Genomic DNA, 23,219 nt, shown 5'->3' with positions numbered 1-23,219 from the left:
TATTATCACCGGTTCTTGCCACACATGTCAACGATGCTGGCCCCGTTGTATCTTCTGCTTGAAAAAGAACATAAATGGCACTGGGGAATGGCACAGAAAAATTCATATCTCAAGGCTAAACAAACACTTCTGAGTTCGCCTGTTCTGACGTATTTCGATCCCAACCAACCAGTGTGCTTGGAATGTGATGCGTCACCTTCGGGTTTAAGTGCCGTAATCTCGCACCGAATTGGGAAATTGGATAAGCCCACTGCCTTCCGTTCACGCACGTTAACACACGCCAAAAAGAATTATTCTCAGCTCGAGAAGGAAGCGCTCACACTGGTATTCGGAGTAACAAAGTTTCGAGACTACCTGCTGGGCCGTGAGTTTGTATTGGTCACGGACCACCAACCACTGGTGGGACTTCTACGAGAAGATCGACCTGTGCCCCCAATGGCGTCGGCACGTATTCAGAGATGGGCTCTGCTTCTAAACCAATATAGCTACCGCATAGAGTACAAGGCCGGCAAGGAAAACGCCAACGCAGACGCACTCAGCCGCTTGCCCGTGCCGATAACAGATGTTTGTCGATCGGGCACCTTACCAGAATACGTGCTGTCTTCAGAGACCCTTGACAGCTCGTTCGTGCCAGCGGATGCCATACAGGCGCTGACGAACGAAGATGAAAACCTTAGCGTTGTGCAGCACTTTGTACTGAATGGGTGGCCTAAACGCTTGTCACCGTGTCACATTCACTTTCAACCTTATTTTTGCAGAAGACTGGCGCTGTCAAGCGTAGAAGGCCTGCTCTACTGGGGTCATCGCATCGTCATACCCCGCAAAGCGCGAGTCTCCATGCTCGCTGAGCTACATCGGTCACACCAGGGTGCATCTGCGATGAAAAGACTGGCTCGGACGCTGTTCTGGTGGCCTGGGTTGGATGGTGAGATCGAAAGCCTTGCATATTCGTGCATTTCATGCGTACAAGCTCAGCCAATGCCAGAAAAGGGAACCAAATGGTCAAGGCTTCACATTGATTATGCCGGACCAATAGAGGGACACATGCTGTTGATAGTCGTCGACTCGCATACTAAATGGATTAAGGCACTTCCCGTCAAGTTGACGACCACAGAAGTCACAATCGCGCGGCTTCGAGAATTGTTTGCTCGCTTTGGCTTGCCGCAAACAGTTGTATTAGATAACGGGCCTCAGTTTGCAATCCAGCAGTTTTCCCAGTTCATGACTGTCAACAACATAACTCATCTACGTAGTGCGCCGTACCACCCACAATCTAATGGTCTGGCAGAGTGTGCGGTCCGCACAATAAAGGATGGCCTTCTTAAGCCACTCTATGGTGAACAATCTAAAAACAAAACTAGCGCGAGTGTTGCTAGGCTATCGACGTACCCCACTACCGTGCAGCAAGTCTCCTTCAGAGATGCTGCTGAACTACCAAATTCGTTCGCGCTTGGATACTTGCGTCCCTTCTCTACCTCGAAGTTACTCGCAGCCTCCCAGATTCCAGTCCGGCGACCAGGCGTGGGTGCGCAACTTTGGCCAAGGGAAGCGTTGGCGTCCAGGCATCGTCAAGAGCACAGAGGGTTACGCCTGGTAACGGTCGACACTCCAGATCGCCTAGCCAGGCGTCACTTCGACCAAATTTTCGACCAAAAGCGAGTCGGGAGCCTCCGCAAAAGCGGAGGCTCCCGACTCGCTTCAGCCCAGCCCGGACAACAAGAATCGGGCCACGTCAACGCCAGAAGGCCGGTGCAGCCTGGCCACTCCAGAACCAACTGGCACTGCGCCTGTTCCTTCGACAATACCTCCAACATCCCTCCCAGCCGAACAGACTCTCTGTCCCCCAAGTCCGCCGGTCTTACGGAGGTCTACCCGACAACGAAGACCCGTGCAAAGACTGCAGTTTTAAAAGAAAGGGAGAAGTGATATGAAGTGCTGTGCCACACGTGTCAAACACGATTCGTTCTTTTATGTTACGTCATAGGCAAGCAGCCTATATATATAGCTTGCTGTCACTGAAATAAAGCAGTGCGGTACGTGCTCTTGGATCGTCTCCGTCAGTCTGTCACCCGCTACAAAACCCGCGAAATATGAAAAAATACCATGGTGACAGGGCGCTTGCACACTGTTATTCTGCTGCTCTCAAGCGTGCGATAGATAAACAAGGTCAGCTGCAGCGAGACTGGCCCGTGACAGGACATTTGCACCATCATGTGATAAGAGCCGCATGCCGAAATACCTACACCAGGCATAACGCCTGGTGTAGGCATCTGGGTGTGGCCGCAATCAGTGAGGAGCTGCCGGGGTGTGATGTGATAGAGGATGACATCGGGTAAAAAGAAATCTGGCACCCCCGTTGCACAGCTTGTGTGCAAAGCTTGCATGATTGCATAGCAGGTCACGTAATCAGTGGCAACAATGACTCACTTATTGCCAAATTTTGATGTCGGAAAAGGGCCGAGAAGATCTGATATGGCGTGAAAGGGAGCAACATTGCAGCAGACTCCGGCATAATTATTTATAATTTCCTAATGAAATCTCAGCAACAAAAAAACTACTGATGGCTACTCCACTGTAATGGAAACAATATGCACTAGGCTCTCTTCAAGTAAAGCAATTGCTATTTATTTTTAAGTCTTGGTGCATGATAGTTGGGACGCCCTGTATACAACACCCTGGACACCAAAGCGAGGCCAAGAAGACCGACACAAAGAAGAGTTTTGAGGGCACATGGATGGGGTGAAGCGGGCAGCACAGCAGGTTTCTTGCGGCATTGACAGAGTGCACAGGCTGCAACATAGCGGTGCACAAAGCAGTGCAAGCCTGGCCAGTAGAAGCAGTGCTGTATGTGGTCGTAAGTACGTGGAACGCCAAGATGGCCTGCAGTAGGGGCATCGTACAACTGCTCAAGAACTGATGTCCGGAGATGGCGTGGTACAACGAGTAAAAATTGTGGTCCTTCAGGGCGTAAGCTGTGACGGCAGAGAATGTCACCACAGAGCATGAACAGATGCAGCGTGGGCTCCGAATGTCCAGAATTGGAGACGATCGATGAGAACACGTAAGCAGTCATTGCGCCATTGTTCAGTGCAGATGTCATGCAGATCAGCCATGGCCAGGATGCAAGAGTTGGTGTCATGCGCATCATATAACAAGAGAGGCAGTCAGTGTCCTTGTGCAAGCGGCCTGACTTGTATAAAATGCCAGATGAATATTCTTGGAGCCGTAGCGCCCATCTCCCAGTCCAGTGGGGTTTTTAAGTGAGGAGAGCCAGTACAAGGTGTGGTGATCGGTAACCACGGAAAATGTGCAACTGTACAAATAGGGGGCAGAATTTGGCAACTGCCCAAACTAACGCCAGGCACTCCCATTCGGTAATAAAAAAAATTCCTCTCGGCGGGTGACAGAAGGCAGCTGGCGTATGCACACCCTGCGTTACACTGCCATTGAACAAGTACAGCCCCAATTCCATGGCCACTAACATCCTTGTGAACTTCAGTGGCAGCAGATGGATCATAATGAGCCAGCAATGGGGGAGCCGTGAGCAAGCGTACGAGGGCAGAGGCTTTGGTTTGAGCAAGGCCTCATGTGAAAGCAACGTCCTTCTTAAGTAAGTCTGTGAGTGGGCAAGCCGTTTTTGCAAAATTCTTGATTAAACGATGGAACACGAGCACAGTCCAACAAAGCTTCTTACTTCTGTGGGCAAAGACTGAACACGAAAGGTCTGGATAGTACCAATCTTGTCAGCGTTGGCTTGAACACCAGTGGCACTGACGACATGGCCAAGAATGGTAATTTGACGATGTCCAAAGTGGCACTTGAATGAGTTCAAATGCAGGCTGATGCATCAGAAAACAGCAAGAATAGCCGATAGATGCATTAGATGACTCGTAAAAGTTGGTGAAAAGACTACAACATCGTCCAGATAACACAGACATGCGGACCATTTATAGCCCACAAAGTAAGGAGTCCATCATTCTTTCAAAGGTTGCCAGGCATCACAAAGGCCAAACGGCATAACTTTGAATTGGTAGAGGCAGTCAGGTGTTATGCAGTTTTCTCACGGTCCATGTCATCTACCGAGATTAGCCAATAGCCTGATCGGAGGTCTATAGATGAAAAGTACTTGGCTCCATGCAAGCAATCCAAGGTGTCACCAATAAGTGGCAAAGGGTAGCCATCCTTGCATGTGATTTCGTTGAGGTGTCTGTAATCCATACAAAAGCACCAACTGCCGTCCTTCTTCTTGACAAGGATGACAGGGGATGCCCACAGACTGCAAGATGGCTCGATAACGCCTTTAGTCAACATCTCATTGACTTCTCCTTGTATCACTTGTCGTTCAAGATGTAAAACACAATATGGCTGGCAGCATATCGAATTGGCGTCTGCGGTGTAAATACGATGGGTGAACACCAATGTCTGGGCTAAAGGACGGCCGTCAAGGTAAAAAATGTTGCGGTAAGTTTCCAAGAGACAGTGAAGGTCAGCAGCTCGTGCCGGAAGATCAGGTGCAATCATCTTGCTAACTTCAGAATAGTGGCTAACCGGGCTTGTTGGTACAAACACATTCTTTAGCAAACAGTGCGAATAACAGGACAGGGAAAAGCGGCACACCACACAGGCACTGACTTCCAACAAGTATATTTATATCACGAGCGCAGAATATATAGGCAGAGAAGTAATAGTAAAAACATAAATGGCGTGAAAACATGAAAAGAATGACTTGAGAGTGCAGGTGGACGGAGATCAGTTAAATTTGCAGATACGTGATTTCCTTGTCTTATAACTGGATGGATGGTAAACTGGTGCATGAAGGACTACATTGGGTGATGGCAAATGCTTTGATAATTTCACATGTGTGCTGGTCAGCGTGTTTTTGATGACAGTGACTTTTCTAAAATAGGGGATACATTTACATGACCTGCAATGCAGAGCAAGATTGCTGCTGTAATTTTGTTTTATGTTGTTGGCATGCTCCCTGAGGCGATCACTGAAGCAGTGTCCCGTTTGTCCCACTTAGCAGCACCTGCACTTCAAGGGTATTTCATAAACGACTCCTGTGATGCAGCTGGTGAGGGGCTCCTGATGTTTCTTGTCGCAACCTTTTTTGTGGGGATTGTCTTGTTTGACCCTCCGCATAAGGCGTTCAGCTTTCCTGGAGCTGAAAAAACAATTGAAACACCCGCCCTTCCGGCAGCCTTTCTCAATCTATGGGACACCCCATGCACATATGGAATGGCAGCCATGTTCGAAATATTGATCTCGGTTTTGCGTGTCTTCTTCTTTTTTTGGTGCATTTCCGCTAACAGTTATTCTGCCAGCTGTACCAGGCAGAAGCTCGGAAAACCAGCCAGAAAAAGCCTCTCGCTTAGTTTTCCAGAGACGGACATCGGGGCTGCATCAGAGATGGTGGGCATCGAGCCTGCGGCGATAGGGATGATGGTCGACGAACGGGTGGCAAAAGGGACTTATTTTTATGCGAAGCATATTAACGTAGGTTTCGGGCCTTCGTGCGACGCCCGGCGGTGGCCACCATTGACCCTGAAGTGGGGTCACGTGACATGACGTCATGTGATGACGTCACACAGGCTGCAGATGGGGCCTCATATCGCGCCGTCGGTCGCCTCCCGGCGGTGGCCACCATTGACCTTCAAGTGACCTTCAAGTAGGTCACGTGACATGACGTCACGTGATGATGTCACACCGGCTGCAGATGGGACCTCATATCGCGCCGTCAGTCGCCTCCCCGCAGTGGCCACCATTGACCCTGAAGTGAGATCACATGATGTGACGTCACGTGATGACGTCACACCGGCTGCAGATGGGGCCTCATATCGCGCCGTCGGACGTCGCCCGGCGGAGGCCTCCACGCTTCGGTTCGCGCCGTCGCGCGCGACGCGGCGGCGGCGCCACCATCGCTGCATCACGTGATATGTGACGTCACGCCACGGATGAAGCGGCGCGCGCCCACCGTCTCGTCAGTCTCTGTGCCCGCAACCGCGCCAGCGTCTTTGTGCCGGGCGTGTATGCGGTCAAGATGCCTCCAAACGCTAAGGATACGCTAAGGTTAAGCCCAGTGGATGCTTCGCATCCACTGGGCTTAACCTTGATAAGCCTCCAATTTTTTTTATTTATTCGGCATACTTCCATCACCTGTACGGCATTATCGTAGGGGGTTAAAATACAGGTGGTCACAATGGGAACATATTCAGCAACATCAAAAGAATACATCAGTAAATACAATATAGTTTGAGCACTGAAATTAGGAAAAGCGAAAGGCAAACTAACAAAGTACAAAACAAAGTGAGTAACAAAAGTAAATAACTATAAAAAAAAGTAGCATATGTGCGAGATGAATAACAGAACAATCAAAGAATATGGCTCTCAATAGCATTTTCAAAACTAGAAGCTGCCATCACTTCATTAGGGAGCTCATTCCAATCGTTAATCGTGTTAGGAAAAAATGAATACTTAAACACATTGGTACGGCACTGATAAGCTCTAATTTTGTTAGCATGGTCTCTCCTAGAAGAAACGTAATGCGGCTGGCTCCTTCATGAACAGTGTTTTGTCGATACCAGTTTTACTTTTATGTATATGATAAAGGAATTTCAATGTGAGGATTTTCCTGCGTGAAGAAAGAGTTTTCCAACCCAACCCTTCCCATATTCCGGATCCTCTGATAGTAAAATTATAATTTCCTGTTACGAAGCGTGCTGCTTGCTTCTGGACGTGTTCTATTTTTTCTGTGAGGTTTTTAGTATATGGATCTCAGATAACGCATGCATATTCTAGAATAGGCCTGACGTTTGTTAAATACAGGGTTGCCTTCAGTGATGAAGGAGAATGCTTAAAATTTTGTTGGAAAAAGTGAAGAAGACGGTAAGCTTCCGCGCTAATTGAGTTAACATGATTAGTCCAGTCAAGCGTTTCAGAAAACGTAACTCCGAGGTACTTAACATCCTTAGCGGTACTGAGTGCAATATTATTTATGCAATAGGAACTGGGGAATTTTTTCTTTTTCTTTGTAAACTGCACATGGTAGCATTTACCAGTATTCAGAGTCATCTGCCACCGCTTGCACCAGATAGATACTTTTTCACGGTCGTCCTGTAAGACAGACATATCGGCACAACATTTCACTGTACGATACATGACGCAGTCGTCGGCATACAGTCTAACTGTTGATTTAGGGCCTACTACTAAATCATTAATATTGCTAAGGCATGAGCCGGGCGAGCAGAAGAGGAAGAAGACGTTAGCGTGTGCAGCCTCGGGACGCCATCTTGACTTCACCATCAATCTCGTCCCTTAAATAAAGCCGGTTTAACATTAACCGTAACAGTTTTGTGGTGGAGGTGCTGGGTACTTCGACCAAGACGACGGAGCTGCTGCAGCAAGCACCACGCCGGAGCCGACGCCTCGCTCGACTGCCCCCAACACCACTTGAGATCCCGATGTCCCACAGCGGTGACCAATAGCCTTCTCTGGCTGCTCCAGTACAAACAACCGCCGCCTGGATGCATCAGATGGAGCCCCGCCCTTTCTCAGGAAAATTCGGCGAGGACGTGGAGGAATGGCTCATCCACTACAAGCGTGTGAGCAAGTACAACGGCTGGAACTCCACGGCTCAGCTCGACAATGTGGTTCTGTTCCTCACAGACACTGCGCTAGTGTGGTTCGAGAACCATGAAGATATCTGCACAACGTGGGACAGCTTCATTACTCACCTTACTGAGTGCTTCGGCGATTCCACCACGAAAAGGAAGCGGGCGGAGCAGACATTGCTTTAGCGCGCTCAAGTCCCAGGTGAGACCTGTACTACGTACATTGAGGCAATCCTGAAGCTTTGCAGAACGGTCAATCCTCGAATGTCCGAAGAGGACGAGGTTGGACACCTTCTTAAAGGCATAGCCGAGGATGTGTACAATTATTTAATCGGAAAGGAGAGTCTCGCCTCGGTCGCCGACCTCATCAAGCATTGCCGCACATTTGAGGCCTTGAAGCTGCGCCGTATCACGCCTAAGTTCGGCAGGTTAGCAAATGTGACAACGGTGGCAAGCGTTGAAGACAATGACAACTACAGTTTTCAACTAGACCTTGCGGCAACTGTAAGGCAAATTGTTCACGAAGAACTTGAAAGACACACCAAAGGGGCGGATGTCGACCAGCTTGGGTGGGCTCCCAACCAACCTCAAGAACATGCATCTGCTGTGTCCGCATTGTCTGCCATGCCAGGCGTTGCAGAGTGTCGAGTAGATCAGCTGCGACAGCACCGATGTACCTTTCCCAACGACGTGACGCCCGATCAATGAACTCGTCGAGCTACCACCACGAATCGGAATTCGGAAGATCGCATTTATTATTCGCAGCGTCCCAGGATTGACCCCGAGGTTTACAACGTCGGTCGCGCATCGCCTGTGTGTTACAGCTGTGGCGCCTCGGGACACATTGCTCGTTTTTGTCGCCGGCGCCGACAGACAAGATATGGCCCACCACCAACTTGGCCTACTTTTGAACGTGATAGTTATGACAACCGTTGGCCGACAGACCCTGATAGTGCAAACACCACAGGCGCGCCACCCCGGAATACCTTCCGTCAATATAGTAGAAGGAGTGGCTCGCCAGCTTCAGACCGTAGCCTGACGCCCCCAACCAGTCGCCAACGCCGTTCACCGTCACCACAGCGACGTGATGCGTCACCACCGCCGTCGGGAAACTAGCCGGCGCGACCGATGGAGGTAAGGTCGCCGGACAGTCTGCGTCTCTGCGAAATACTCCTCTGTCTATTATGATGGTGAAGAACAAAGTGCGTGTGTTAATTGATAGTATACCTGCAACAGCATTAGTGGATACTGGTGCTACTGTTTCCGTCATGAGTGTGACATTCAAAGAGAGGCTGGGTCGGAAAGTTATGTTCCCGTGGAATGGTAGTGTGACGTTTCGTGGTGTCAGTGGAGAGTGCCTAGTTCCCCTTGGTATTTGTGTTGCAAGTGTTTTGTTCGGAGGAGAAGATCTTATAACAGAATTTCTCGTACTACCGCGGTGCACTCACGACGTGATTCTCGGGATTGACTTTCTTCAGGATTGTGGTGCATCCGTTAACTGTGGCACAGGCGAAATTACTTTGAATAGCACGCTTCTCGCCACCCTTGCCGACACATCCTTACCAGTGAAAAACTATTGTGTTGTTTCGAAAGATTTGCTGGTACCGCCTTGGTCGCTGTCACGTATCCCTGTCAACTTCGCTGCTGCCAACCTTTCATCGTTTGACGCGCAAGTCCAGCCACTTACGTCGAGCTGCGCAAAGAAAGATGTACTCGTACCACGCTCTGTCATGAGAGTAGTGAATGGCGTCTCAAATTGGTGGGCTTTCAATTGTTCTTGCGTCCCTGCTGTTCTTCTGCGTGATATGAAGCTCGCTGAAGTTGACGAGATTACTTACAGCTCCATTACAGTTCTAAGCGAGGAGGAGCAGTCTCGTACTAGCGATCCTCACCAAAGCACTTCTGAAGAGCAGATCCTATGGATGATCAACAAGGCGCTGCCCTCAAATGAGCGCCACGTTCTCGCAGAAGTTTTGTGGGCACATCTTTCTGTATTCGATTTCGCACAAGGCGACAAGCGGGTTTCACTCCCTCGTTCTCGTGCTCGCCACAGAATTGACACCGGATCTGCGCATCCCATTCGGCAAAAGCCTTACCGCGTTTCTGCAACAGAGAGGACAGTTATTGCTGAACAGGTGAAAGACATGCTGCGGAAAAGTGTTGTTCAAGAGTCCTCTAGTCCGTGGGCGGCACCAGTAATCTTAGTAAAGAAGAAGGATGGATCGTGGCGGTTTTGCGTTGATTACAGGAAACTGAATGCAGTCACCAAAAAGGATGTGTATCCACTTCCTAGAATTGATGATGTCATCGATTGTTTACATTCCGCTGCCTACTTTTCATCACTGGATTTGCGATCAGGGTATTGGCATATACCCATGCACCCAGACGATAAGGAGAAAACGGCCTTCGTGACACCAGATGGTCTTTATGAATTTAACGTTATGCCGTTCGGCCTTTGTAACGCGCCAGCAACATTCGAACAATTCATGGATACTATCCTCCGAGGACTTAAATGGGAAATTTGTTTGTGCTACCTCGATGATGGGTGATTTTTGGCAACACATTGAGTGAGCATAACAGCCGTCTCAGTCTTGTTCTGGATTGTGTCAAACAAGCCGGCTTGATCCTAAATTCCAAGAAATGTCGTTTCGGGGACACGGAGACGTTAGTACTTGGGCATCTGGTCGACAAAAACGGTGTGAGGCCAGATCCACGGAAGATTGAGGCAGTCAGCTCCTTCGAAGCACCGAAGTCAGCGCGGGAGTTGAGGAGTTTCTTGGGCCTGTGCTCGTATTTTCGACGCTTCATCCCAAGGTTCGCTGACGTGGTGTACCCCCTAACATGTCTTCTCCAAAAAGCCGTCCCCTTCAACTGGACATCGGCTTGCGACGACGCGTTCCACCAGCTAAAATTTCTACTAACGTCAGGGCCCGTATTGCGTCACTTCGATGCATCCGCACCTACGGAAGTGCACGCTGATGCCAGTGGCATCGGCATCGGTGCCGTACTAGTGCACCGTCATGACGGAGCTGAACACGTTGTGGCTTATGCTAGTCGCTCTTTGACTAAGGCGGAACGCAATTACACTGTGACCGAGCAAGAATGCTTGGCAGCTGTTTTCGCTGTCCACAAATTTCGGCCCTATATCTACGGACACCCGTTCACTATAGTTACTGACCACCACGCGTTATGCTGGTTGGTGAATCTCCGTGACCCGAGTGGACGACTGGCACGTTGGGCTCTTCGACTGCAGGAGTACGACTTCGTTATTTTCTACAAGTCCGGGCGTCGTCACGCAGATGCGGACTGTCTCTCCCGCCTTCCTCTGACGACGACGGAGTGTGACGCAGACAATTTTGATAACTGTTTTGCTCCCACTTCTTCTATATTCCCAGACTCGACGACTTTCAAAGCAGAGCAGGAAAATGATATTAGTTTGGAACCTCTATTTGTAGCCGCATCGCGTCCTGGAGCTACTGGCCGATTTTGTGTCCGAGACGGCCTGCTTTACAAGACCAATTATTCAGCTAAAGGCGCACGCTTCCTTCTGGTGGTGCCGCAGAGTCTGCGAACGGACATACTGAGAGCCATGCACGACGATGTGACCTCTGGCCATCTAGGATTCATCAGAATTTTGAACCGGACACAGGAGCGTTTTTACTGGCCCAAAATGCGGGACACAGTCAAGCACTACGTCGCCAGTTGCGAACAATGTCAACGCTACAAACGCCCTACGACCGCTCCGCCAGGTCTTCTCCAACCTCTGCCGCCGCCTCGCCTGCCATTTGAACAAGTAGGTATCGATCTTCTGGGCCCATTTCCCCGATCATCTAACGACAACCGATGGGTGATCGTATGTGTCGACCATCTGACCCGTTACGCGGAAACGGCGGCCGTACCATCTTCAACAGCTGTGTCCGTTGCAACGTTTTTGCTTCGATTCATTATTCTTCGACATGGTCCCCCCCGTGTCATCATTAGCGATCGCGGTCGTCAGTTTGTTGCGGACGCCGTAGAAGAACTGCTTCGTCTCTGCAGTTCACAGTTCCGTCATTCCACGCCTTATCACCCTCAGACAAATGGGCTTGTAGAACGTACGAACAGAACTCTTACTAACATGCTGGCCATGTACGTATCTTCCGATCACAAGGACTGGGATGACGTACTCCCCTTCATCACCTATGCTTATAATACTGCAAAGCATGAGATGACCGATTACAGTCCATTTTATCTCCTTTACGCACGTTCACCGCTAAGCTGCATTGACACTATACTACCGTTTGACTTTCACAGCGAGTACTCTGTTGCCAAGACGCTTTGTCTTGCCGAAGAAGCCCGGCGTATCGCTCGCCTTCGTACTGTGGCATCGCAACACCGATCGAAAGAGCGCTATGACAACCGACACCAGTCTGTCTCGTACGCTAAAGGAGACTTTGTGTGGTTGTGGACTCCGGAACGTAAACGTGGCTTATGCAAAAAGTTTTTACCCCAGTACACGGGCCCATTCGTCATTGTAGATCGCTTGAGTGACTTGACGTACGTGGTGGCACGCTTGACGTCCGCTGGTCGTCGGTCTAGCCGGACCCAGTTAGTACATGTTGCCCGTCTTAAGCGGTTTCACCCTGCACTTTCCGAGTGATTTGGACTTGCCCAGCGGGCTTCGTCTGGCAACCGGGGATTGCTACGGCATGAGCCGGGCGAGCAGAAGAGGAAGAAGACGTTAGCGTGTGCAGCCTCGGGACGCCATCTTGACTTCACCATCAATCTCGTCCCTTAAATAAAGCCGGTTTAACATTAACCGTAACAATATAAACAAGGAACAAGAGTGGCCCAAGCACAGAGCCTTGAGGCACTCCCGATAGCACGTGCATTGTAGCCGATGTTACCCCATTAAGAACAACTTGCCGTTTGCGCAGGTGTAAATAATCCTTTATCCAGCCAAGAATATGTTCAGGAATGTCATTCCTAGGCATTCCTGAACCTTCCTAGGCAATTCCTAGGCATTCCTGGACTGATGATGAGGGACTGTTTCAAGGAGTACGAGCGTCATTGTTTGGCTGTTGTAGTGCCAATGGAGGCTGATGACGATGCTCGCTCTGTTCAGAGCGATAATAACTGGTGAATGGTGGTTGCAGAGGAGAGGAGACAGAACCGTTGTTACAATGGCAAGCAACCAAAACGATACGCCGGCAGGCAAAACAGATTGGCCGATTGTCTGTGGTAAGCCACTCGGCTGGATTTCGGTAGTGTGCAGGATACTGTGGACCAGTCGATGGACCTGGAGCATGAGACAGTTGTGAAGCAGCTATGGCACATACAGAATGAACTACAAGATTAGCGAGTTCTTCGCAGACTATTGCCTGCACATATGGTGCTGTAGGCAAGTTGTTTGGCTCACTGGGGTGGGAAAAAAGGGCTGCAGGAGCCATGGCTTCTGGTTCTTGCTGCACTATCCATGCCAGGTCATATAATAATGATGGTTGCTGCACTCCTAGCCTGTTGTCAAAAGAGGATGTCGCAGCTGTTTTCGGCAGACGTACGTACAGCATTGCAATGCGGCTGCAGCCCTTGACCTGCTCAAAGCGTTGACACTCTTTTACGATGTCCTGTAGTGTTTCACAATTTTCGCACATGAGCAGGTTGAAAGCATTGTCAGCAATCCCCTTCAGTACATGCCCAACCTTATCTGACTCAGCCATAGTGTTGTTGGCCTTACGGCACAGGGCCAGCACATCCTGGGTGTAAGAGATGCATGATTCTGTCGTTGTGTGGGCATAACACCCTAGTTTTTTCTTAGCGGTGCTCTTCCGCCTGGTGGGACGGCCGAACAAGTCCCTCAGCTTTTGTTTTCACATGTCCCTGTTGCTAAGCTTTTCCTCATGGTTGTCATACCACACCTCTGCGGTGCCTTTTAGGTAAAAGACCAAGTTGGCCAACATAATCGTCGGATCCCATCTGTTGTGGGTACTTATAAGCTCATACGTGGCAATCCAGACTCCCACGTTGAGGTGGTCGGTGTGGCAGAACATTCCTGGATCCCGCAGCTGAGCCAGCACAACCATCGGGGTTGTAGGCGTTGATGTGGGCCGCGCCATGTTGGGTCTTATTTCGTCCATTATGTTGTCCAGTCCAAGGTGATGACCACTGCGGAGCTCCTCGTGGGTTGTTCCTCGTGGGCAACCCGCACCTCTTACTAATTTGTTACGTTGCAGAAATCACATATAAAGATACATTTACACTATTTACAAGAGAGACAATGAAGACAAGAGAAGATAGCTGTCAAGACTGATTCCACCTCTACACATCAAATTGTCTCCTTTTGACTGGCGCTACTCTTGGTTGCACCGTAACGATATGCGTAACATGTTTTTTGGTGCATTTTGTGCGAGAGTTGTGACAATCTGGGTGTGAGCCCTTGCAGGAGAGACAAGGGCCCACACCTTGGACTTGCAGAATTTTGAAAATTAACAAAAATAAAGGAACTAAACGCACATTTGTAAAAGTTACATCTTTTGTATTGCACATCTGATGCAGATAAACTACATCTTCCGTGGCACTTTGAAGCCTTCTAGGAAAGACTTTCACTTAAAAGTTACATAAACATGTCGTAATGTAAGCGATTAAGCAATTGACTGCATCCTTCAGTTTCAGCTTTAATTTTCAGAATTAGAACACTATGCTTGTACATGCTCAAATAGAGTGTAGACATTTTTGCAGGAGTGACTCTGAAAACTCACACAAAACAAGATTTCCTTCTAATTTCATTTGTCAGCGCCTGCAAATTACCGAAATCCAAAAATAAAACAGCTTTGATTTTACATATGCTCCTTTAATTTTTCTAGAACACCTGTTACATGAGGTCCCAGTATTCGTGCATCTGCCAAAATGCTCTCATAAAAACCAGCTTTGGTATGTATATGGTGGGCAGATAATTTGTTATTCATTGTACTCGCACACTTTTAACCCTTTCCCTACTGCGAGAAAAGAAGGAAATTGTACCAAATTTACCGAAAATTTTGTTTCACTCACTTTGTAGAGCTTTTTTTTTTTTTTCTGAATAAAACGGCACCATTATTTCCACTCAATGCGGTTCCTTTATTTGACAAATAGTGTAAAAACACAGCTTGAAGAAGGCTTCACAGCATGGCCCAAGTGTCTCCGCTTCGCTTCCTTTAGACCGAACTATGCTCCCACTATACAATTTTTCCCTTCAAGTTCTGCAACTTTGTGGAGCTGAGCTTTTTCTTCTGGAGAGTTTTATGTTATCTACTTCATTAGTAATAACCACGACCTGTTCCCAGCAATGTCCTTTCAGCATATCTACAAGGGCAACAAAAATAAAATGTTACACTTCTGTTTTATAGAAAATCTAGCCAGACCGTATTTACAGCCCTTTATCCTCTCCCTTTGCTTTTGCAACCAAGATACGCCCGCCTTTCAGCAACCTCACAGTTGTTCTTTTGCACCCAACTTTTGTGGTTTAAACCATGCTAAAGAAAGCTGCCCAGATGAACATTGGCTGACATTTCCCTTGTTCATCTGCTGCTTGTATGATGTGCTGCAACGTATACCTGCTTGCCTGTCATTCTTTATATGTTCGTGCCAGAATTTGCAGTGAGCCCAAATTCACCAGTAGAAAGTAAGACTAAGGATTCCTCTTTAGATAATATATAGTCTTAGCTTCCTCATTACACAATGCCGCAAGTGATATCACTCAGTGAGCACTTGACAAATAGAGCAGGACCTTCACATTGTGCTGTACCAACACTACAAGTGCAGCCACACACTTTGCATATTTATGATAACAAATTACACACTCTTTATTATGGATATGTCAAGAAACTGCAGCACAGTTTTGTCCATGCCCGCAGCAGCTATTTGCTGCCAGGGGTCAGTTAACCAAAAATCAAGAAATTTACCTTGGCCAAGTTGATGTAAAATGGCTCATAAGAGATGCCATGTTCCAGGGATGCTGCTTCTGTGCGAGCCATCCACACCTGCATAGAGAAGAAACACAACCTGCACTTATTGAGAACAACACACACACAAAGTGATTGGGCACAGGGTTTGTACAGAATTCAATATACAAAGCCAATTTAAGGATTTCAGATGGCAAATGCCAAATTTCAAGGATGAGGAAACAAACCTTATTTGTACCATACACTGTACAAAGCGGAGTTGGCTACTTTGAACGTCCAAAAGTCACCTCCAACCCCAGTTTTCAAGGAATTCAAGGAGCACACTTATGTAAGGAGTTTTAAGAGCCCTTGAATCACTCTCTCCGGGGTTTCAAGGATTTCAAGGAGGCGTATGCACCCTGCTTGGCAGGTCACATTCAGCCTCATTGGCACAGTAGTAGAACAGACAAAACGGAAACAAACATATCAATGGCACATTCAGCTTGTCACTTTCCAGTGTTCTAGGGTGTTCTGGCAGCACATTTTACATTCACCTAGTTGAAATTGAGCACTCGGAGCACATTCACCTGGTTCATTCAGAGTGCTGCGCTCCAGCTCTAGGTGCTTGCCCCTTTCACATCACCTCTTTCACATCTGACCAGGGAACGCAAACATGTCTGGCAGAGTTCTGGTCTAGTGGCTGCTTCAGCTTCCACTGTTGGCATGACATCTGCAGCAGCAGTGAGGTGGTGGTGGTGCACAAACACCTTGTCAGTCAAGTTTGTTCTAATCACGTGTCAAGCGTGTCAGCTTTTATACATGACTGGTCAAAGGTTCCAGCAGAACTGCTGGTGCCTGTGTGCCTTCCAAAAAATATTAAATAATTTACATTGCACATATGATCAGATTACACAACGTTCAGCGACAACAGATAAAAGCACCGATAGCATTCGCGAAACTTTCAATACATGCAAGTGCGTCCTGCGCCAAGTGATAATGTTTAACATTTGTTAGCCGGTGAAAAGCAGTAGCCAAAGAAAGAAAAACAAGTGCACATGTCAATATCTTTCTATTCTGTCCCTTCTACATATTCATTATTCACTCATTTCATATCTTATTCGTATCACATTTCAAGCATGATTACGTCGACCATGTATTCTTTAGTGCCAGCACTTGATTGACCCTTTCTTTTTTCTGCATTTGACACCCTGGAATGCACCCCTTGCCTCGGTTCTATTGTGGCCCTTTCACAATACGGTGAGGCCTATTAGCACCGAGTGTTTACAGCTTCTTCAAGACACGCTTGAGGCTTGGGTGGCCAATTGCTGCTGCTTAGCTGTCCCAAGTCTCCTCTGTCCCGAACTTGGGCACTTCACACCATCTGGCAGAGAGTGCAGAAGTTAAGACAGATGGCATTTCGCAGTGGCATGGCAGAAAGTGACAGCAACACAGGCACTCACATCACATCACATCTACAGCTAATTTAAGTGGGCAGTCTGTGTTAGAGATTGGTCACACTTCTTAACTTCTTGCGCAGCCGCCTTTGACCTACACATGTTCTACTTGCAATGCTTCTGTATTTTTATTGTGCGCATGCGTGACAAGGTGGTACTTTCCTGCTATTAAACAGCCATGAGTGTATTACTTGTCTTTTCTTCTTGAGTTGCCATTTTTTTTCGCACTAATTTTCCTCATAAGAAATGCAAGGCCAACAATGAATTCATTCAATGAGTTCATTTCCCGTACATTGGGTCAACCCTTCATTGTGTTTCTTCTCGGCCTTGGTCTCGCGCTGACATTCTTTTTTCACACATTGTCAAAGCCACAAGCCAGGCTAGGTTTTCAGGCTTCTGTGTCCAAAAAAGAATTCATCCTCAAAATATTTGTCTTGTTATCGGTTTGGTAAAGCCTTCTTCGGTACATTTCAAGAAGCTAGGCAAGCCCTTCCATGTCCGAGCTCTGGCACCAAATAAGCCTTTTTCAAGAATGGCTGCACGTCATGTGCTACGACGAGAATCTAGAATGGCTCGTGGGCAGGAGGCTGGAACAATTTAGACAACTCGCTGCACATGTGTAACAAGCATGTGACACCCCCTCGGACATAATCTTCGTTGGCCCGCCAGGCTCAGTGGCCTGCTAGGTTCGGTAAGCAACATTGGTCACCGCACCAATAAACAACAACGAGAACAGCTGCTCGGTGGTCAGTGGGTCAATCATCGTTCACCACCACCACGCTGCGGAGAATCTGTCCAATGGAGGGTGCCTCGAGCCCTCCCTCGTTTGCGAACCCGGGTGGATCGTGACACTGGCAGTGAGTACCCACGGATCGTTCCACGGCGCCGCGAGTGGCGAAACACCGCCCCCCATTGCTGCCACCATGCTGCTGTATGGAAGGCTCGAGCCGTTTGAGAGAGATGGGTCTGCCTGGCCAGTTTATGAGGAACAAGTACACGTTTTTCGGGCAAACGACGCACCCGAGGCCAAACAGCACGACATTTTCCTGGCCAGCTGCAGGACTCGCATCTTCAGTCTCCTGCTCGACCTTCTCAAGCCAGCCACGCCGCATGTTAAGATGCTGGGGAGCTGCTCGCCACACTGCACTCGCATTTCAACCTAGCACTGTCCAGACTAATGGAGCGTTTCCACTTCAACAACCAGAGCTGCCGGGAAGGAGAGACTCTTCGGCAGTTCATTGCTGCGTTATGAGGGTTAGCAAGTGCCTGCGCCATTGGGGACCAGCTGAACTCGCTGCTGCAGGACCGTTTCGTCTGTACCATCAACAACCCCACCATGCAGACACGACTCCTGGAGCTTCCCGACCCCTTGCTGAATGATGGCGGGAAGGCACCATTGGCAATGAAAGCTGCCGCCAAGGACGCTGGCAAGATTGCCCATGCGACTGGCTCACCATCGGCGCAAGCTGCGGTCAACAACTTGGCGACAAAGGGCAGTACCTGCGGTCGCTGTGGTGGTGCCCATTCCCCCTCACAGTGCCAGTTCTCTCAAGCACAATGCTTCACATGAGGGAAAACTTGGCACCTGGCACGGTATGCTGAAGGGGGAGGACGGACAGCAGCAGCAGCCTGGTTCAAGCCCAGGTACCACACAAGCCCGCGGCCAGGGTAGCCGTCGCAAGGGTACGCAGTGGGGGCGTGCGACAGTAGGCTCCAGTTCTTCCGTAGTCAGGCTTCACGTCGTCGCCGAGGACCCACCAACTTTTGACATGTGGCACACAGGCTTTGTTCCGTCATCGATGCCGCCGTACATGCTGACCGTCGAAGTCTGCGGGCACCTCATTTTTATGGAGCTGGACACAGGGGCCAGTGTGTCAGTAATGGTCGGGAAACTCTTCAAGCGTACTTTCCCCGGCATGTCAGTCGAGGCTTCGGGCATGATGCTGCGCAGCTACTTCGGGCAGCTCTCCCAGGTCCAGGGTCAGGCCCAGGCCAGCGTTCGCTTTGGTGACGGAGACAACCCTTCCCCTTTACTTAACCAAGGGGTCATCACCGACGCTGCTGGGCCGTAACTGGATTCATGCACTTGGCGTTCGTCTACCAGAGTACCAGGAAGCCAGCCTGCATGTGGTGAAAGACAGCCCTAGCCTCCTGACCAAGTTAAAGTTCCTGTTCCAGCCAGGGGTGGGCACATTCGCCGGCACGATGGCTGGTATCTATGTACCTGAGGGAGCCGGCCTCATTTTTTCAAGCCTCGCCCATTGCTGTTTGCCCTGAAGAAAGGGGTAGCCCAGGAGCTGCAATGGTTACAGCGAGAGGGCATCCTGGTGCCCGTCAAGACGTCTGAATGGGTCGCTCCCATCGTACCAGTCCTCAACCGAGATGGCCAGGATCTGCAAGGATTTCAAGGTTACCATAAACCCCATCGCTACCCTCGAGAAGTACCCGTTGCCTCGAATTGAATATCTCTAATCAGCGTTGTCCGGTGGACAGTAGTTTACCAAGCTCGACCTCAGAGATGCTTACCACCAGCTGGTGCTCCAGGATGCCTCCCGGAAGTATGTCACAATATCGACAACTTTGGGGCTCTTCCAGTACATGTGCTTATCGTTTGGTGTGGCCTCAACCCCAGCCATATGTCAGAGGTAGACGGACCTCTTCAGGGGCATGAGGCACGTGGTGGCATACTTAGACGACATCCTAGTTACTGGCAGCGATGATAGGGACCACCTGCAGGACCTGCACAACGTCCTGGCACAACTGCAGGATGCCGGTCTCAAGCTAAAGCTGGAAAAGTGCATTTTCCTGGCCCCCAGGGTTTAGTACTTGGGACATGTCATTTCCCAGGCTGGCCTAGCCCCGGCTCCCCGCAAAGTTGATGCTGTGCTCAAGGCACCTATGCCCCGGAACAAGGAGCTTCCAGAGCTACCTCGGCCTCACCAACTTCTACAGGAGTTTCCTGCCAAACCTATCGGAGCATCGACAGCCGCTCCATCTTCTGCTTCGAGATTGTGAGCAATGGGTCTGGAAGGAGGACTGGGCCTTCCAGCGCAGCAAGGAGCTAGTCACCAAGGCTCCAGTGCTGGTACACTTCAATCCTGCCAAGCCTGTCATCCTGATCGTACATGCGTTGCCGTACAGCGTGGGAGCTGTCCTGACGCACCGGGACAAGTACGGCCAGGAACGATCTGTCATTTGCTTCTCATTGGCTTCATGCTGCAGAGCAACACAACACTACAGCCAGCTGGACAAGGAAGGCCTGGCCCTCATGTTTGGAGTCAAACGCTTCCACTAGTATTTGTGGGGCCGTAAGTTCAAGGTGGTCATGGACCACAAGCTACTGTTGGGGCTGCTCGGGCCTGACAAGACAGTTCCCGTGCAGGCATCACCTCGAGTGGTACTCTGGGTCTTGAGGCTGGCAGCTTACAGTTACCAGCTGGTTTACTGTCCGACAAAGGACCTGGGACATGCTGATGCCCTGAGCCGCCTACCCCTGCCAGAGGTGCCTGACACTGTTTTAGAACCTGCTGAGTGTTCATGCTGGAGCATGCCTACCTGGACATACTCTCCATATCTGCGGTATCACAAGCAACCAGCCGGGACTCAGTCCTGTCTCAGGTGGTCAAGGCGGTGTCCCGTGGGGATGAATTGGTTCAACGGGCCTATAGCCACAAGGCCGCTTAGCTGAGCTTGCCGTAGGGCTGCCTGCTGTGGAGTTCCAGCGTGGTGATCCCACAAAGTCTCTGGTCCAGGGTCATGCAATTGCTGTACGTGAATCATCCTGGTTTGGAAAAGACCAAGATGGTGGCCCAGTCCCATGTTTGGTGGCCTGGCCTGGACCAGGACATCGCTCACATGGTGCAGAGCTGCCAAGTCTGCCAGGTGTACCAGCGGGCCTCGCGTCATGTGGAAAGCACCCCTGACCATTTCCACAGAGACCCTGGTCCCACCCGCATGTGGATTTTTGGGGGCCCTTCAAGGCCCATTACTTCCAGGTAGTTGTGGATGCCTTTTCAAAGTGGGTGGAGGTTTTACCTGTCGCCACTCTATTGGCAGGCACGACCATTGCAGCTTTGGGACAGGTTTTCACTGCCCAGGGGTTGCCGGACATCATCGTGTCCGACAATGGTCCTGCTTTCACCAGCACAGAGTACCTGGCCTGGCTGACAAAGAACGTAATCCGCCGAATGATGGTTCTGCCATATCACCCTGCTTCAAACTGTGCAGCCGAGCGGGTGGTGCAAAACCATCAAGGACAAGCTCAAAAAGAGCCAAACTGGGGATTTCCGGATGCCGATTGCCCGGATACTGTTCCAGTATCGGACCACGCCCCACGATGTCACTGGTCGTGGCCCCTGTGAGCTCCTGCTGGGTTGGATGGTCAAGACACCCTTGGACACCTTGCATCTGGACCTCCGATCCAAAGCGCTCCTGAAGCAGCTGAAGCAGAAGCTGGCTCCTGACCGAGAGTGCCGTCCTGGGCCTTTGCCAGCGTTGGCAGCTCGTCTTCACCGGGAACTTCCGTCCTGGCGCACCCTGGTCTGCCGGACAGGTGGTGTCGCCTGCCAGTTCCTCGCTGCTCGTCCGCATGCCTGATGGGGCCACGTGGCACCAAACATGTTTGGCCTCGCCGCAGGACCTGGCTAGCGCCCGCAACTGCCATTTCAGAGTTCCAGCCCGCAGGAGAGCTAGCGGCAACACCAGTCGCTTCCAGCGGAGCACTGCCCGTCTCGGAGGCAGAAAGCGTTGCCAGTGGTGTGGCACGAATTGAACCGCCGTTAAGTCCGGCACCACTCGCAAGGCCGACCACTGTGGACCCTCCTGACGGAGCGAGGCTGGCTCAGGCAGCACCCAGCGTTGTCACATCCGGCCCGTCAACACCAGTGCCCAGGCAGAGTACTCAACCATGGAGGCCCCTAGACCATTACTCACCTGGGTAGCAGGCACCGTCGACCCGGCTAGGACGGAGGCAGAGCCTCCTACTTTGAACTTGGACATCTTTTCGTTGTCGACAAACAAACTGGGGGCAAGGGGGTATAACAAGTATGTGACGCCTCCTCGGGCATAATCTTCATTGGCTCACCAGGCTCAGTGGGCAACAATGGTCACTGCGCCCAATAAACACCGACAAGCACAGCTGCTTGGCAGTCAGTCTCCATTCATCACCACCACACTGCGAAGCGTCTATCTAATGGAGGGTGCCTCGAGCCCTTCCTCATTCATGAACCTGGGCGGATCATCACAGATTCTGATGATCAAAGCAAGATCATACGAAACATTTCTGTGAGAAAGGCGAAGTTTACTAAAAGACAGGAGGGAGCACACCGGAACGCGAGTGAAGCCCAACCTGGTGGCCCAACACATTATCACACGTCAAAGTCCGCTGTTAGTTTGAGTGTTCCCACTCTGCAGGCAGAGCCTTTGCAGGGAGCTGAACAAGCATGCACTGAATAAACAGAAACATGAGCCATTCCACTCCGCGAAGGTGTTTGACCAGCAAAGCTGTTTAACTAACAACACAGAGGTGACACATAATTTTGAACAAAGGTACAAACCAATTTATTGTCTTGATGGGTGGTAATCGCAACAAAAGGTATGCACACTGATTTACTGTCTTGATCCGTGGTTATTATTTCACTCGCAACTGCAATCACATTATTTGATAATGTCAAATTGATGCATGTATGCAGCTGGGTGGTCAGTTGGGCCAGATCATTATGGCATTGCAAGGGATATGTCTGCAAGGCGAACGCATAAACCGCTCCCTTTTTGGTACCAACACATCCACATTGAAATTTATTTTTTTTATTTATTTATTTACCCACAGTGCCACAGTGGCATTACAGTGGGGGGTTGTACAAAAAATAATATTACAAGGGCAGTCACAATGACAATGCAAACACTTCATTGTCAGTAATATTAACAAGAAACGAAGATAAAGCATTCCATTCTTGAACAGTATGAGGAAAAACGACATCTTAAACATATCGGTTTCTAGACCTGAATTCACGCACTTTATGATTACGATCAACCCGCTCGGATCTGTAGTGTGGATGAAAAATGTACTTCTCCCTAGGAATAGCAATCTTATCGTAATATATACTATGAAAAAATTTAAGCCTTAGCTTTCTCCTTCTTACTTCAGGGGGTTCCCATTCTAAATCCTGTTTTATGCCAGACACACTAATGTGTCTACTATAATTCCCAGAAACATAGCGGGCTGCTAAGTTCTGGAGTTCTGTTGGCTGACAACGACA

General features: G+C 49.6%; 1 protein-coding gene across 3 annotated transcripts in view; it reads right to left on the bottom strand.

Annotated features, from left to right (window-relative positions):
- The window catches only part of mRpL20 (mitochondrial ribosomal protein L20), a 98,855-nt gene that overhangs the window by 32,106 nt on the left and 43,530 nt on the right, over positions 1 to 23,219 (bottom strand). For all 3 annotated transcript variants that reach the window (XM_075686888.1, XM_075686889.1, XM_075686887.1), the window contains one exon: positions 15,530 to 15,607. In XM_075686888.1, the coding sequence (XP_075543003.1) occupies positions 15,530 to 15,607 (78 nt within the window). The remainder of the gene's footprint in view (positions 1 to 15,529; positions 15,608 to 23,219) is intronic.

Source organism: Dermacentor variabilis, chromosome 3 (assembly GCF_050947875.1).
Source record: "Dermacentor variabilis isolate Ectoservices chromosome 3, ASM5094787v1, whole genome shotgun sequence".
Taxonomy (NCBI): domain Eukaryota; kingdom Metazoa; phylum Arthropoda; class Arachnida; order Ixodida; family Ixodidae; genus Dermacentor; species Dermacentor variabilis.
The sequence above is the reverse complement of the archived record's forward strand: the minus strand, read 5'-3'. Positions and strand labels throughout refer to the sequence as shown.